We start from the raw sequence: 18,338 nt of genomic DNA, 5'->3' as shown, positions 1-18,338 counted from the left end.
AAAAAAAATCAAGGAGAATGCTCCAAATTTTGCTTAAACTTAGCGAGGTCACAGCATGGTTAATTCATTTACCTGTCCACACAGTGACCATTACAGTGACCTCAAAGAGCAACAAAACAAAATGACTGCCTAGTTTTCTCAGAGAGCAACCACAAGTTTTGTTACCCTTGTTTAGAGATGTAAATGAAATAATTTGTGGTGCATCTCACCCCTGTATCTCTTCACACTGACTTCTGCAAACAGGACCCCACAAAGACAAATTCAAGTGGCTGCAGAGATTCCACAAGAGCGATCGCGAGTTAATACAAACATCTCCCCAGGAAAAGCAGCAATCATCTGCCCTAAGCTCAATCACAGCACTCCAGATGTGCCCTGCCCTTCATAAAACACTGCCTCCTCAACTCACCCTGCAGGGAAATACATCACCCCACCACTCATCCCTGCTCTGTGCAAGTTTTTACACTGCTGTGGAAATCACTGTCAGCTAGTCCCTCTGCTCACCCTCACACCCAAAGTGACACCAGCTTGGCTGTTCTGGCCAGAGGTGACAAGTCTTCCCGACTCAGATGCTAACTTTGGTGAGAAACCTCCTTGCTACACAGATCCACAAAGCCACCACATCACTGTGAGCTCAAGCATAAAGCTGATAATTATAGAGCAGAAACAATTTAAGCTCAATTTACTTTAAGGATTGAAGTTATACAAGTGTTCTACTGATTCAAGACCTAAAACTCCAAGAAAGAAAATAAGTCAAGCATTCAGGTGTTTGGAGAATGGGATCATGAAAAGATTTTACAAAATTAAACGGCTGTGGAATACTGTGAAGGTCTGAGACAAAGGGTGAAAACCCAGATTATCAGCAGAAAATAGATCTGTTGGTAGTTGTCAGGGTTCGAGCCACTGACACACATTTTGAGGTGTCCAAGATGCACGCTGGAGGAAGTATCGTGTTGCAGGTTCACTGTTCCTGCATGCCTCAAAGCAGCTCTTCTGCCAGGCAGGGTGGCAGGCTGCAGCACCCGGCCTGACCTGGCCTGGCACTTAGGAGCTCTCCCAGCACCAAGAAAATCCATTAGTACAAAACTAGACACCATTAAAGCATTTCTAAGAAGGCAGAAGCACCCTGTGCTAGGAAATCCCAACTTCAGACCCTGTTTGGAGACTCTGGTACTAACTATTTAAACAGACCAAAGACCACTTCAGAGTCATGTTAAAGAAGTCTGGGGATTTTTTTGAAGCACGATATCGAATTTTTTTTTTTTTTCCAATTCCATGACACAGCATTGGGGGAGGAGCAGCACAAGAATGTTAAACACCAGGAAGACTCCAAACTACAGCATGGTGTTTGACTGGAAACAATTAAATCTCGCTGTCACAGAATGACTTGCTTACAAGCTGAAAAACACACACAACATCTTGGCTGTTCTTTACTTGTTGCACCTCAGGATCAACTGATGTAACTCATGCAGCAGAACATCTGAAAAAGCTCAGTGAAGAAACACGTCTGTCCTCCCCCTGCAGTCACCAGACAAAAACCACCTTCACCGTGATAAGACTGTTCCCCACAGCAGAGAACAGGTCTACTCCTGCACACACCACAGAACAGAGATGGTGATTTGGGGTCCTTAGGGGCTGGAAACATCTATCGTACTGTGCAACCTCTTCCTATGGTCTTTTCCACTTCTTTTTACAGCTGTCTTCACGTTCTAGAAGGTCTGAAGTGTCATGACTTTGTATTTTCATCTTCAAGTCCAGAAAAAGACCCTTCCTGATTTCAGCTCTAAGTGGGAGCTACAGTGGTGTTCAGCAGTCTGCCTCATCATTTCTATCGATTCTACACACAGGAATTATTCATTTTACCAAACATCAGTGTAGAGTTTTCCAAGAGAATTTAAGATATGGCCTAATCTTTTCCAAGAGGGCATAAAATCTGAAACAGAGGGAGAGTACAGTGAAGTAAAGTGTGAAGGTCTGTGGAAGGATAAAATCAAAGTATATAGAAAGAAACAGTTTGTGTTAAGAGCTGCCCAATTTTTTTCCTTCTTTTAAGTAAAGGCACAAAAATACAGTATTAGAGAGCCAACAACAGAAGGCGCAAGCAATGAGAAAGTACAGAAACTAAGGACAGATTATAAGGGTAGAATAATCTGAATTTACTCACTTAAGTCGAAGCTTAAATAGCAGTAACAATGGGAACTTTGCTTCCAGAATCAGATTTCTGATTTTCTAGCACTTACATTCAGCAAATTAGCAGGGACTGAAGCAGCAACCAGTACATTTTCCAGAACTCTGCTAGCGAACAACAGCTCACTCACAAAAAACCTCCAACAAACCAAAACCACCTTCTCCTTCTAGAGTGTTGGCTAACCTCAGCTATTCAAGACCCTCATTCAGGTACAACAGGACTTGCTTCAGGTTAACATGAATAAATCTTTTAGTTCTGATAAATATCAGTCTGAGAGAATTTCTAGCTACAAAACCTTGGGTAACTTTAGCAGGTGTTTCAGTGCTGCCCTCTCAGGACTCCAGAGCACCAGCAGAAATAGCTGCAGACCCAAATCTCCGCTCCTCACACTTCAGCCATCGCTCCAGTATACCACCACAACATCGAGTAAGAACTCTCCCTCCCCAGCACCTTCAGTTCTACCATAACATGGGTTAACTACAGCTTAAGTTCTCCACCAGCAATGCCAATTCTCTAATTACTGACCCGGTTTTGAGCAACTATTTTGATAAGTTTAGCTTTTCAGGAAGATTTGAGGACATCAAAATATTTGCAGTAAAGCTCAGAACAAAAGTCCTTAAAAGCACTTGTTTTCAACACAGGTCTTTCATAAACTGACTTAGAAGTGAATATGAAATCACAGAAAAAGTATTTTTGGAAACAATAAGGAGCCATCAAGAAGATTAAAGAGAGGTCTTACTGAACTTCCCCTTGCCGAAGTCCTCATCTCCACTGCGCTATATGCAGATATAGGACACATCCACATCTCCTCATACGACACTTCAAAACAAGCCTGCTGTAGTATTAGCTTATAACAGGTTGCACAGCAGTGAGTTTGTTTAAGTTTAGGGAGAAACATTTAAGCTCAAAACACAAGGTTCAAAGCATATACATCTGCCAGGATTTGAGGCACAGGCAGAAGGTAGGCTACGAAGAAATACAAGACTTCTGACAATGTCATGGGTAAGCAAGCTGTCATTCTAAAACAAAAAACCCAACATTTCTTGAAAACCCAATTCAATTTTTACTTCAAATGTTTTCAGTACTTGTCTAATTTTTGAACAGATGTTTTCAAAGTTTAGCACGTTTGGAAATGGATGTATTTCCAAATTACACTTCATGCCTTTGATTGAATACCCAGTAGTATCCTTACAGGAAGATTCTACTGAAACAGCTGGAAAAACCACCCCATCAGACCTTGACACTGTAGCATGAACTTTGTTGCATAAACCTCCCAGCTTATCACAAAAACAATTTCAAAACATGTCTTACAGGAAAAAGTGATCAAGACTGGCTGAGTATTGGTTATTCTCATGTACCCTTCCATTCAGCAGCAAACCTGACAGCCAAAAGCTTTTCCACAGACACGGGCTGCATCAGGTTTTCTCCACACACTACTGGATGTACTAGCTAGAAGGTGTAACATCTGAGTAACTGAAACCCTTCTGCCAGTCTGAAACACTGCATCTCCCCTCCAGAGCCTCAAGAATGCAAACAGCAAGTCTCACCAAAAAAGGAGCAGGTTTTAAATTTTACATTCAGCTTAAAGAAAGAAACCTGCATTAGACCACACAGGCAGCTGAAAGGCAAATCCACTAATATTTCTGGAGTAGATTAGCAAATTAATCTCAGCAGTGATTAACACAGAGAAACAGGTAAAATCTGATTAGCTATCTAGTAAACTTGCATCTTAACCGCAACTCGGAACAGTGTCTAGTCATACCTAGAGGAGAACTGGACACCAGCCTTGTCAGTAAGCAAACAGCATTCTGTAATGATTGTCAACCAATTACCTACCCCACCACTTCATCAGAAAAGCCCTATTTTTAAAGGAGAATATCCTTCAAGCGGTAAGTTGTGTCTCACAGGTGTAAGAGAAGGACAGATGCCATCATTTAGCTAAGCAAAGTTTAACTTGGTGAACATCCCACAGAAGACAGTATCAGTTATCAGTATCAGTTCCACTATCTCACCAGTGTTTTCTCCAAGCATTTCTACAGAAAGCCTGCTAACACCATGGTACCACAGACTGGACAGGTTAGCCAGCACCCCATTCTCTTCAGCTTTCCTTTTAACACGGTGCCTCAACACAGGAACGCTGCTGCAGAAGCATCTCCTTTCCTTACACATTTTTATTGCTGCTCCTGCAGACTGCCCCCTCCGCACTACTCCTAACAGACCTGCTTGCACAAACCTCCTGAGCCTGGGGGGTTACCAAAGGCAGGAGGCTCACGTTCTCGCAAGCACAGTGTGTTCTCTAACCATAAGGCAAGACTCAACTTGACATCTATAGAAACTAAATGAGCATCTTCAGTTTTAAACTGTGCCTCTGGAGATGGCTTTGACAAATGAGCTGCGTACGTGCGCTTGTGTTATATGTGAAGAACAGGCAGAACTCGAGTCTACTAGATTTTAAATCAACGCCTATACATACATGAGGAAGGAAGTGGAACTCCAAGTATCTGGAGTAAAACCCCTCTCCACTGAACTGGAGCATCTGCAGTTGCCCTGTTAGGACACTATTTCTGTTTGTGTTTAGCAGTTTTTGTTAAGCAGTTTTTGTTAATTCATTTACACCAGAGTTTCCATGCTCTTAGCTTTCCAGAATTACTCCAACTGTAAGGGGAGGCTTAACCAAACAGATGTGCTAAGATGACTCAGAAGTCATCGCACCCTCGTCTCAAGGAACGCAGTGCTGTAATTTTTTTGCTCCCCTGCCCTACCCCCCTTCTCCATGGCTTCCTTGCATTTAAAAAAAAGCCATTTTTCTCTGGCCGTTGCTTCAGGCACCTTTTCATAGCTCTTGCACTCTGTGTCAAGTAGACTGGACTTCACGAACTGGGCTTTGGGAGCAAAAAGTAAGCAAAGCTGCTGAAGGGTATAGCACTGGCAAGTGCCAGAAGCCTGCTATACTGCCGAAGGTGACATACACCAGTGCCAGAACCCAAGCAAATCTGTAACAACTGCAAATTAGATCAGTTTATCTAGAAACAGCCTTCCTGCAACAGTTCCCTTCACACACTGAGGAAAGTAAAATCTCACCCGTGTCATTTTAAAAAAGTCTAACGATGGTCTGTTCCACCGTACATCCTCCTCCCGTCTGCGCTTTAGCCGGCTTTTCTTTTCATTCAGAACGCAAGGCTGAGAGCGGCATCTCAACAAGCCCTGACGCCGGCTGAGCTCGGGTGTGGAGGTGGGAGTGCTGTTGGCTGAAGGCAAGAGATTTCCCGTCTCAGTGATGTGCTCCTGGGAGAGGGAGAGGCGGCGCCTTGGGTTAAAGTCACAAGGGCCTCCAGAATTCCAGCGGGTACTGGAGCTCGTGCTGCCCTCACTACTGTCCACAAACCCGCTGCTGGCAGAGGAAGGTCTGGGTACTGGTGACGTGTTGAAGCTGGTGATAGTGAAGACGTTATTTAGCGACAGTATGTTTTGTGGCAGACTGATACTTGTGCTTCGCTGTAAGGTTGCACTTCCATGACTGTTGCAGCGTTGCAAGGTAGCGCTGCCGCCGCTGTTACAGCGTCTCTTTGACACAGGAGTCCAAACCTTGGAATTGCCAGGCTTCCACGGTGACCGACAGCGAGCCAGCTCATCTGGCTCGGAGAGGGACCTACAGTGGCGTTTCGTTGGAGGTGCCAAGGGCTGACCCGAGTTTTCGTTAAGGTTTAATTCACTTATCCATCCTGACACCATAGACGTACTGGAAGGTTCCTGCTGCCACTGCAGACTACCATTACTGGCAGTGCCGGTGCTGAATGGGCACACTGGGAAAGGGTAAGCTGAATTCCTTGTGTCAGTCTGGATTGGGCAACCCCCATTTAAAGCTTTCCAAGGACTCTCTTCTGAAAACAAAAGAAAGATAAAGGTGGAAGATGTAAAGGAAAGAGACAATTTTTTTTAAACCTAGTTTAATGTAAAACCACGGATCAACCTCAAGCTTAGAGGGATGAGCCACAAAATTTCACACTCTAGTTACATATTCATTTTAAAAGAGGTAGAAAATTCCAAAACCATGAAGACCAAAGTATTTCAGGGGCTAATCCAGGCCTTCCAGTATATATGTACCTTGTTAATACTTCTTCCTGTACAGCAAAAGACAATAACACTGCTTCCTAGCAAGCAACAGGGTCAGCCTCCTTACCTGCTTCCTAGGGCATAGCACATGCCCCAGGTAAAACCTACAACAGCAAACACCCTAAGCTACAACCCAAATGGATTAACAAGTAATGTGAGAACCCACCAGGGAATTTGGTTTTTATTTAATAGAGGAACAGGATAATCTCTTCATAGACCATCGTCCTTCACTGGGCTGTTATGCTTTTCTGTTACAAACACCTTACTAAAGAAAAGCTTCAAGGAGATGGGCACTCACATTCCATGGTGTGAAAAGCTCTACTTTAAATTAGAAACAGTATAAAGTTAAACCAGACTGCAGATTTTTTCCTTTTTTGCTCATATTCAAAGTGTAGGGGGAAAAAAACCCGATACCTTAATTCAACACATAAAATAAGTGTCCCTTAAGAACCTCCTGCAAGTGTTATTGTGAATACAGGCATAACCCACAGCACACAACTTCTCATCTGAAGTGGCAACGCTGGGTTAAAAGCAGTCTGCCAGCGAAGCCTCTCACTCTTTTGTGAAGCGTTTCTTTGAGAACATTCTGCACATTTTACAGCTGTTCCTCTACATTATACAATGAAGCGTAAGAACTACTACAGCAGACTTTGGATTTGCAAATTGAAAAGCAGCAAAACTGTTGGCCAGTTAACAGGGCTTCATGCATGGGTAGAAAATTTGCTAATTTAAACCAATTAGCCGAGTAAGTTTCACTCATTCCAGCTTTAAAGAAAGAACATTTAAAATACCAAGTTTTTTCCCTACGCCTATTTTAAGAACTTCGATACAGCCTGAGCATGAAATACTTGTATATTCTTAGAGCTGGCTGTCTAAAGTAAGTTTTAGAGCAATCAATAGATAAAAGATGTGCTGAGTAGCTTTTAAAGTTGCAAACCGAAATAGTTGTGCGTGTTCCATGCCCAAAGTATGTCAAGGATTATCCTGTTTATTTGGATCTTATTTAAAGAACACCCTATTGTCTCAAAATCATTTAACTGTGCAGACAGCTGGCCTATTCAAACAACATGTTTTATTAGAATTCCTCTGTCCTTCCTCCTCCATTCTTTCAGATGGGTACAACCACATACTGTGCTTTGCCTTAAGCATGTAAGCTCTTCAAGGCAGGGACCATCCATAATTCAGTGCAGTAAAATAGCCAACACAATGGGATCCGGATAATGTTTGAAAGTCCCAGCATCTACCGTAGGATGATTTCCTAGCTTGGTCTGGCCTGATTTTTAAAAATCCTTAGTAAGCTTTCTCCCAGGCTGGGAGGTTGGTTTAAAGTTTGATGTAAAAAAAGAAAAAGTCAAGAGTTGCACATATGTTTTAATTGTTATACATTAATGGTATGTAAAATAAAACACCATTTCCCCTTGAAACCTCACACAAACCAAGATTCATATTTTCCAGAGAATCCCACAGAGCAAACAAATCCTCCATGCTTAAAGTCACAACAGAACATGCCAAATTTCAAGTCCATCCCTTAATAAAGTAGTACAAACTTACATATTAGTAACTGGCTTTTTTTTTTTCCAATCAATAGAATTTACTCTTACGCTAATAGGGCCAAGGTGGTGGGAATCAAACAACACCGGTACCAAGGCACTGGACTTCAACTTACGGTTTGCATCAGGCTGGCTATTCTAAGCAGCAAAGATGTAAGAAGGTGTGTAAAGATGCCAGAGCTTTCTGGCAGCTGAGGAACCTGAAGTGATGTTTAGCATGAGAAACAACTCTGCTGCCTTCTGTACACCACAGCAGATACTGAACCGAAAAAAAAGTGTTACAAGGGCTTTTACTATGCAAAGCAGATCACAAGTACAAAACTAACAACCAGCTATTCCCAGTATTGTTCCAAGACCAGCTTAAACCAGCAGGCTCTCCAGCAGCATGCTCCATCCCCCTCTCCGTATTTACAAAAGAAAGGCCGCTCGCTATACCAATTACCTCAGTACAACCAGCTACGGTTCTGAAGAACTTACCGGTGATGTCGAAAGGGAACAAGCTGCCACTTTTGTTCAGCTTCTCAGATGAGTACTGAAATTAATCAGAAAAAGAAGTTTTAGCTGGGTGAAGGACTGTGCCCCTCAAGGAAACGGCATGGTTTCAGTCTCCCACACCTGCACCTACAGCGTCTTTAGAAGGAAGGGGGTTTGCTGCGTTATCTTGAAGAAATTCCTGAACAGCTGATCTTTCTAAAAAAAATCTCTGGCATTTTAACTATTCACAATGTTTTCTGATATATTGTGAATTATCAAACTGTTTCAAGACTTGCAACATTACCCCGTGTGAATAAGAGTGATAATTCCCCCTCAATATAACAAGCTTTGAGACAACCCCCACCTCAGCGGAAATTATGGTCTGACAATCATGTTTCCATTTTCAATCTTAAGGATGAAGAGCAAAAATACTTCATCTTAAACTAAGAGACAGCAACAGCTTTGTCTAAATTAAATACACACACTCTTAAGAGTGTGTGCCCCAGAACAAATACAGCCCAAACCAGGCTGTAATAGTAATTCACATTTTGTTAAGAATCAGTGCAGTGAAATGTTTTCTTATTTCTTCAAAGTACAAAATCCATTAAAAAAATCTTATCTATCCAAAAATCACCTTTTGCAGACTGGCAGTTTGTGAAACCACAATTTATTGGTGATGGCTAATTACTCAAACCATGTAAAGCCATGCTTAAAACACAGTTTGTGTGTGAAGGTGATCCAAATTCAGGATTAAGCTACATCAGGGAAGTTAAGTTGCACAGTCAAGCAAGTTTGTATGCAGAATGGCTTTAATTTTCTTAAATAATTTTACCTAGAAAACCATTACTACAAAGGTTTTCTTAAATAGCATGCATTTTTCAGACAAAGAACAGAGCTTGCTATCCAGCCTCCTGAAGAGGAGCCCAGGACCATTATTCATTCCCCCACCACCTCCTCAGGATGAAGCTCACTTTAGAAGAGAGGAACACACTTTCTGTGAACATTGTTTTCTGTGTAGAGCCAAAGGAGATCGCATTGTGCCTACACTTCCTCTCCAGATACAACGCCATTTTTACACAAACATCCTGGGGCTGCAAAGCTTTTCTGCTTCGCTGTACAGCAACACACTAAGGACTAACAACAACCTGGTCTCCTCGAGCCCCCTGGGTAAAAGCAAATAATGATGTAACGACAGGACAGCAATTGGGCTTTTACTCTTATTTTTAAATCCACATCTGCATTTCAGACAAGCCATTTGGTTTTGACTTTGTTTCCATCTGCAGATGCAGTTGGAACTTTCTCTTCAAGCAGGCTACCGTCAGTGAGCAGCAGAACCGAGGCGTGAATCCCATCGGATCTGCAGTTCACTGGCCCTGTTCAAACCACCTCAAGTCTGCAACTTGGCAGCAGCCACCCGGTCTGCTGCTGCACAGCAGCCACATGTAAATGGCTGGCACCAGTCGTGCATCCCAACAGCCACTGAGGTATCAGACAGAGCACAAAAGCACAGTAAGGTAACAGCAAGAATCACACTCCACTGTCCCTGAAGGAGAAAAAAACAAATAGGATTTTTGGTAAGAGGTTTTTCAGCAAATTCTTCCCTCTCCAGTTTTCTCCAAATGAAAGGCAATACCAACCCATTCAACTATCAGGCAGCGGCTATGGAAAAATACATTTTCGGAACAGAATTCCATGTCAAAAAGTCTTAAAGCTAATGTACCCACATGGAAAAGTAAGAATGACTTAATCATTACCATAATAATCAGGGATAATCACAGGCTAAGACCTTGCATGCTTAGAAGGAACAGAGCCTCAAGGACAATCCTATGTGGCAATTATTAGACTGATACTTAGTTTTTACAAATACTTCTCAGCCAACTCCATCTTTAACAAGGTCCTCTTCACGAATGCTGGTTATCTAATTAACTGCACTTTAACCGTGTTCAAGAGCCTTGTCTCTCAGGCAGAGGCTAAGCTATGTCTCTGACAGCTGCAAAGCACTGGTAGTTTTCAAAGGGGGCACGGAAGAAGTGGGACCACATACACACCTAAGGAGAAGGACTGCAGCATGTTGTTCCGCAGACGGTGACCTCCTCCTTGGAGCTACTGCTGCCCAGCTTTGCTGAAGTCAGTGCTCAGGCCCATGGCAGAGCAGACACCAAACCTACCCTTGTTCAGTGACTGTTTATACAGAATCCTGACAAGTTCCAAGAACGGGCTAATTCTTCGTAAGTTCAGACCAAAACCCCTCACTAACAATGTCACACATGACATCACGTGCAGAAGAGGGACAATAAGCTGCACTATTTCCTGTAAAAGCTCGAGGCACTGACATAACAGGTGACTAAGTAAAGAGTCTCCTTTATGATATTTACTGGGCTTTCTATAACTGAAACCAAAAATACCTGGAAACACTGTCTGGTCGTGTAGCTAATGATGTCTGGGAGTCCAAACCAGAGCAGACTATCAAGCTGTAAGTGTTTAGAGGGGAGGATCTTTTTATCTGTAGAGCACACAGCAAAAGTCTCTCTAGATATTGCTGTAACAGGGCACTGAACCAGTTTATCTGCTCTTCTGGGTTGACTATGCTCTACCCTCCCCCATGATCTTCATGATCTACCTGAAGCTTCCTGTATGAAGGGCTTTTTTTTTTTTTTAAATGATTACACTCAAGAGAAGAGATTGCAATTCTAAGAACCTTGACAGGAAAGATGAAGGAAAATCTTCCTTAGATTGAAGCCAAATTATTCAACAAGGTCATTTTTCTGAAGAGGAAGCTCCAGAGAACAAGCACACCTATCTTCCAACTGCTACTTTTTGAACAGATGTTAAAAACCCCACCTCTTGAGAAGTCCCTGGGAAAAAAAAAAAAGCACATTAAGATAGTTGGAGCCATGCAAAGCAACAAAACTACAAGTTTCACCTGAGGTTGGAATTGCTTGCTTCACACAAAAAAGTGGATCTGTTTTGAAATGCTTGTTCAAAAGCAGAACCTCTTGTGTGGTTTGGAGGGACTGTGCTCACAAGGAAAGAAATAGCGTGGTGTGACATTTAGGACAGCACTGCAAGTTTCCACTGGCTTACCGAGTCTTAGCAGCTGTTCTTTCATTAAAATAGTCACTTAAAAAGACACCTCTTCTTGAGCTGAGTAAATGGAAGAGGCACGCAAGCCAGACTGACAATGAATCATAACCTACATTGCTAATTTAAAAAAGTGTTCTTTACTAGTGAAAGCCCCCCTGTGACAAAAATAATTCTGACCATTCTGCACACAGCCCAACCTACTACATTAAGAACTTCACAGCCTGTGCTATCCTCCTCGGTATTCTGAGGATGACCGGATCTTCACCATTTTAATTTTTTTTATTTAAAGGCATTTTCTCCAGTTTCCAAACATATCGGAGTGCCTCCAATTTATCAGCATTCTTCCCAAACCACAGGAAAGTCAGTGTTTATTATTCATGTACTAATTTAACACCCCCCATGTAGACATGACTTTCATTGTTTGCATAGGCCATGCCAGATCTCCATCTCTACCAAATAGCCTCCAAATATCACTAGATAGGACGTAGGTCAAATGCTGCTCCTTGCTTTCTCAGAACACGAAGAAGAGAGTAAGTTATATCTCAGACTCAGCCCTCAGGTCTGTCAGCTGGCGGCTTTCCATCCAAGGAAGCTGGTCCGATTCTAAGTCTTTCAACACAAGTCAGCTTCATAAAAGCTAAATATAATGAAAACCCGCATACACAGAAGGTGTTTATTGTAAAGATTCTTCCTTTCACAAAGGCTTGTCTGGAGATGCTCACATTTCCTTCTAACACACCCTGAAGTCTTGCATCTTGCACGCTTACTTCACAAACCAATACTGGCTTCTACACAAATACCGAAAAAAGTACAAGCTTAGCCAGAACATACAGAAAAACCCTCAAGACTGAAGAGATGTATGTTCAAGGAAGTAAAGACCAACTATTTGGTGTAACAATGTTGTCAACTCATGAAAGCTGTAGTACACTCATAGAACACCCCACTGTTGTGAGGCAGAGTCAACGAATCAGGGCCACTCTTCTACCTCAGTAGCTACAGTGCCCACTTCAGCTAAAAAGCTCAGGACAACCTTCCTGCTTCTGCGGCAGCCAACTCAAAAGTCATTTGGGTTTTTCTGAAGGCAAGTGCAGCACAAGACTGTACAACATAATGGAGCACGCACTGGCCAAAAGAATTATACCAGCCTGGAAAATTAGTGTCTCATTTAAGAGTGGTAAAAGAAGCTACAGCCAGTATTTTACAACATGCTCAGGCGACAGGTAGGAAAGATACTGGGTCATCCTACAGCTTACACAAATGAAAAAGCGTACTATGTCCTATTCACGTCTTTATGGCCGGCTGGATGGTAAACAGATTTGAAAGAGCTATTCTTTCTTTTATAACCCTCATTTACGAGCTGCATTACAGAATAGCCTTTTCCCAGCTATTTTATCTACTGTGCTAAGACAAACAGTTGCAGATGCACTGTGAAAGGTATCATGAAATTGATAAGGGTTAACATTAACCTGGGCAAGAAAGTTTAATCTTAGTCCTTGATCAACTCACAAGATGATTCATCACATGGGCCTACAGAATTTTGTGCCAGCACAAATAATGAAAGGTGCAGGTACAGCCATTTCAAATTGCCCCAAATTGCTGTCGCTACAAGAAGAAACCACAGCATTAACTTGAGCTTCTTGCCAAAGTCTAAACGTGCTAGAGCCGATTGAAGTCCCCCACTAGCAGTCTTTTTCCCTTACTAAAATACAGCAGTTGTCTTTACTAATGGAAAAAGTGTACATGTTATTATCTCAGGTTCATGTTTTAGACGAGAAGCCATCATTTCCCCCATGAATCCATTTTAGTAGGGAGCAACTTATCTGCACACTTTTATTCACAACAGCTTCTCCATTTCCACACCTCACTTCGCGATTCCACCGTTTTTCAAGCTGCTGTTGTGTACAAACTGTTCCTGGCCTCAGAACCCATTTTCTGCAGGGACTAAAGCATTTACAAAACCAATTTAATCAATATATTAAAGGAGGAGAGGAGCAGAAGGGTAAGGACGAAACTGCTGAAGAGACATCATCTGCCTCTTTTCACTCCACTCATTCTTTTTCATGCTTTACTGTAAGTACAGATAAGGACAGGAACAAACCACCACCCAACTACAACCTGTTTCTACATGCCAGCACTCTCCCGTACAGACTCCACACAGTCTACAAGCAGCGGTACATCCTTCCCGGCTCTCACAAGTCTCTGGTTCAAAACTTTCAGTGACTACCAGCAAAAGCACAGCTCGGTTCCCAAACAGTTATGAGCTTCAGTGCCTCAAAAACTAGATATTACAAGCTGCCACTGGAAGCTGAGAGGCAAGCACTGCTACTAGTTACTGGTCATCACTGGCTCACATGTAGGCCCAGAGTTCAGTTACAAGCGATGAGTTTGCCAGTTCAAAAATACAGCAGGTTCCCCCACAAACTGCACATCCCAAGTGCTTCACCAAGCTGGCCAAAATAAACGCAAGTGAGTAAGCACTTCTGTTCTAGGAGAGCTAACACCCTTCCAAGACCTGACAGCTGCCTTTCCAGAATAGCACATATTTAAGGTAAAGACTGTAAAAACAAGTAACTTGTTAGAAGAATTCTAAAAAGACCAGTTACAGTTTTGAAACCAAAACCATTTGATTAACGCCTGCTATCAGACACCCTTACTGGTCAAAGTACTGGGCTGAAAGTCAAGCACTTCACGCATGAGAATTGCAGGTGCTTGGGCACAAACTTCACTGCATTCAGGATATGTTTCCCCTGGTTTGGGCTTGTGGAATAAACAAGGAAGTGGTTCAGCTACTTACGTACAAGTTACAAAGGGGGCAGAATCTCACTGTTAAAGTACTTGAACGTGCTGCAGGTTCAATGCTTGCATTAATTGTTATTTTAAAAATAACAGAAGGAGAGTTGAACAACACTTCAACATTTAGTCAAATTAATTTGTGTGCGTGTCCCACTGGTACCCTGAAGTCTGCCCTGCAGAAGGGTTCCACTACAACTGAAGTCAGCGAAACAAGACTAGTGCATTACATGAAGAGTATGGGCTCAAGGTTCTCAGGTAAGCACCCAAAACTGACAAGGAATTGTCCCCAAATTTGCCTTAGTCTCTCTGCAGTAAAGATAATACCTCATTTCACAAGTGAGATGTGAGGAGAGTCGATTCTCAGAGTCTGAACGGCATTCTTGAACTACACCACAGACCCCCAGATTGAACCAGCAGAAAATCACCTGGTAAATATTACCAAACTTTTCAGAGCACCAGGCATCCAACACACTGATAAAGCAAGGACCTACTGGCATTACCAAGTCAGTAACTTTTTCAGTTTATATTTACTTGATGACCCATTCTCCTGCTGCCCAGTGCTGATAGTTACCTACAGGAGAGTCACTGATTTTTTAAAATAAACACTGTTGGATATCAAGCACTTGGCTATACGAAGTGAAGAAAACTTCACCACATAGCAGTAGTTAAGTTTTTTGTTAGGGGGAAAAAGGAGTCCTGAGAAGTTTTGGTAATTCTTTTCAATCTTTAGAACACTTAAGAGGACAGGCTTTTTGTTAATTATTTTAAAAGAAGCTGTAAGGTTAAAAACATCATTAAAATAAAAAAGCATCACTTCAGGAAGGAGCACACACTGAAGTTTCACTTACAACTCATCCTCCTTGCCAACCAGTCCTAACTTAAATAGCTGAACTCTGGCTAATCTGCATTCTTTCATTTGTTATGTAGTTTTGAGTTAATCCACTTTGCATTCCACATTTATTACATGTTAATTTGGTAGATCCTTACCAGGTTAATATTGTACGTTTTACACGTCAGATCATCCAAGCTCTGGTTCTGCAGCTTTTCTGTTATTAGTGTTACCATGGTAGTTGTTCCTTTTCCACTGCTCACACAGAAGTGTTGGAGGCTCTTCGGTCTCTTGTTTCAATACTCATGAGCCATTTCTGGTTTTGTTTAAAGTCTTGAGATTTATGCTTCCATGCTACTGCCACAGGTTATTTCCAAATGCTGTCAGTGTATCATGTCTGATTTTCTGTAAAAGGGGAGCAGAAAAAAGAAGCAGTCAGAAGAATGTGTACATCATCATTAGTGTTGTAACAACAGGACTCATGCTTGGACCACTCGTTTGTGCATGGACACCAGTCTGTGACCAACGCTACTGCCTGGCACTTCAGACTACATGTCTTTATTCGTGAAAGAATTGAAATTGTCACAGAGTTGAAATGTCACTGATCACAGCTTCAGAGGGGAGATGAGACTCACAGGTAGTAAAGATCAGGATGTTGTTCTGTCATTTCCTACTATTAAACTGATTCTGCCGTGGATTTTTGTCGGAGGCAGAAGGAAAGACTTAAGCTTTCCCTCGTTTAACCCACTACTCACTACCTTAGCCAGGTATCCTAGAACAGCACATGAGAGCATACCAGGACCATGCAGATACCTACCACACCTGTTTTGTACGGCTATTTGCCATTTTAAGACATTCTACCATATTGTTTCCTTGCTAAACCCTTCTTAGAAAGGAAAGTGGAGTGGTGGGTAAGCTCAAGTGCCATATCCCCTTTCCACATCCTCAGCTTATATTCCTTGTGGTTTTTCTTTTTTAAAGGCTATGTAATTGATACCTATCAGCAGACACAAGATCTTAAACTCCTAAGCGGGACAGACTACCATACATGTAAAAGCTCTGCTGACAAAAGCTTAGACATCTTCATTCTGTGAGCAGTCATCTAACACAAGAGCGCCAGGTTCACCGGCGGCCTCTTTCTATCCCGAACATTGTCCACACAATTTCTTCCCCTCCCTCTCTTCCCTCAGCATCAGTAACCCTTAACTGCTGCAAGATCATTCCTCACTGTCTTCCAAAAGTCTTGATTAGCTGGTTATTTTTAACCACAAATAGACCTCTCTGCTTTCCCAAACTCCTCCTCAGTCTTCCAGTTCCCAAGAAGAACCAGAACAAAACCACAAGACTTCAGCTTCTTCCCTTCCTCCCTCACAAAGGTTTTTCAGGCTCACCACAGGTCTCATATTTACTTGCAGTTTTCAAAACTAAGTCTACATTATTATTAATTGTAATTTCTTCACAGTACCTTCAAACTCCTCTTCCCATAACTTTGCCTTACTGTGTTAACAAAGCCATCTTTCCTCAACTCATGCTGATGATCCATTAGTGACATGCATTAACCATTCTTGCTTCTAATTTAAGTTGGCCAAGAGTATTCAGTGACTGCTTATGGAATAAAAAAGGGAAGAGATCCACATGCAGGTATTTCCAAAATTTAAACAATGCAACATTAGCCTTGGGGAAGGACAACAGATACTGCTAGAAATTCGCTTCTATTTCCTAGGTTTTAAAGCCTAGAGTAAAAAAAAAAGAGTAACAGAAAGTAACTTTAAATTAGTATCTTGAAATACTGCCTTTTTTCTACACTGCTACTCATTAGCTGTTTAAGCTACCAGCACTAGCAAGAAAAAAAAAGCCCCTTGCGACCATGACCCAAGTTAAACCCATTTAAAACTAAGATATTAATAGCATTGATGGTAATGTTAGATTGTCTTTTAAACCTGTTGCCTCTGAGTACATCCCCAAATATGATTTCTGTATGCTAACCATACACTATTGCACCTTCACAGGAGTCTGCTATGTAACAGCCTCCCTTAGCCTGAGCGCTGTCATCGTTTCTGCCCATCTTTGGGCCTCACTGTCATACCAACTTTCATTTGCTGTAAGACAAGATGCTTATGAGCACTCCTCAACCACAAGTAATACTACCCAGATACCTGGAGATTCCACCAACTTGTTTTTACTGAAAGATCCCAAAACTCTGAAATATTTACCACCTCTTGTTCTGAAGTTACACCAACTCAAATACCAAAACCACCCCAAGTTCCTACCCTCGCTGGTAGGAGTTGCAGACGCCCTTTTCAATGTAAGCACCTGCCAAAGCAAAGTGCAGTTCATTAACAGAGCCGCATCTAGAGTAGCACGATCATTGTAACGTTCCTTTTAAACCCGGTGAAGTATAAACTGGATCTAGAAACCTAGGAAAGGGTCAATGGCTGACTGGGGTCAGAAATGGTCCATATACAGACTGAAAACACACTGAAGCTGGGGAGCCTAGTAACCGGCACAAAGACTTCCAGACTCATTTTAAGGATAAATATTTCTACAACTCAGAGGCTACTGCTAAGAACCAGATGAAAAATTCAGCAGGTCTTTAACTACCTCTCTGTTTGGAAGCGCCATATAAGAATTTGTGGTTTTTCTCTTCAAGGAATAAAGCAAATCAAATAAAACTAACAAAGACAGGAGAGGAAGAAGGCTTTGCTGTGTAATCAGTTAACTACAATGTCATTATATTTTGCTCAGTTCTGATCTTCAAAAGTTCCACTGAAATTTTAGGTCAACACAACACAAGCTACAATACGGGCAGAACAGACAAGCAGGACATTAGGGATGTTAGCCTTTAGTTAATGAAACACTACTCTTAGTTGCATGAAGGAATAAAATCACAGCATCTGAGTTGTAGAGTTAACCACACCCTTAAATCCCACCAGCTACTGGAGTTGTACTGGAGAGCTGCATCCATCCTGGCCCTTCCTGACCGTGCAACCTGACCAGCTCTGACACACGAGCGAAGTGGAGATTCCAAATCAAATCAAAGGTTCTCTTTAACCTTAACTCACATCTACCAACGCTACCTTTTTAAATGAGACACGCTCCGTTGGAGAAGTTTCAAGTATGTGTTTAAGGGCTACGTGGGACAGGGGTGAAGAAGTGGTGTTAGCCTTCCTGTACGAGCTCCCAGTGCCTACTGTCCCCCCCACCAGCAAATGCCATTTCTCAACAGCAAGCACAAACCCTAAGAGCAGGGGGTTTAGCTCAGATCAGAAGCTCGCTTTGGACACAAACTCCCTCCTCACCATTCTTTCAG

The 18,338-nt window shown here is 42.2% G+C and overlaps 1 protein-coding gene across 2 annotated transcripts in view; it reads right to left on the bottom strand.

Moving 5' to 3' along the window:
• Positions 1–15,441, bottom strand: part of FAM53A (family with sequence similarity 53, member A) — a 49,185-nt gene extending 33,744 nt beyond the window's left edge. Inside the window, exons 1-3 of one of the 2 annotated variants that reach the window (XM_010144885.1) lie at positions 15,187–15,441; positions 8,326–8,380; positions 5,267–6,066 (exon numbers count right to left, since the gene is read on the bottom strand). In XM_010144885.1, coding sequence (XP_010143187.1) covers positions 5,267–6,066; positions 8,326–8,380; positions 15,187–15,264 — 933 coding nt within the window. In that variant the 5' untranslated portion in view covers positions 15,265–15,441. The remainder of the gene's footprint in view (positions 1–5,266; positions 6,067–8,325; positions 8,381–15,186) is intronic. The other variant, XM_010144886.1, reaches the window with a different exon arrangement.
• Positions 15,442–18,338: the final 2,897 nt, after the last annotated feature.

This window comes from Buceros rhinoceros, unplaced genomic scaffold (assembly GCF_000710305.1).
Source record: "Buceros rhinoceros silvestris isolate BGI_N320 unplaced genomic scaffold, ASM71030v1 scaffold3791, whole genome shotgun sequence".
Taxonomy (NCBI): Eukaryota; Metazoa; Chordata; class Aves; order Bucerotiformes; family Bucerotidae; genus Buceros; species Buceros rhinoceros.
Note: the sequence above shows the minus strand (reverse complement) of the source record. Positions and strands in the feature narration are given on the sequence as shown.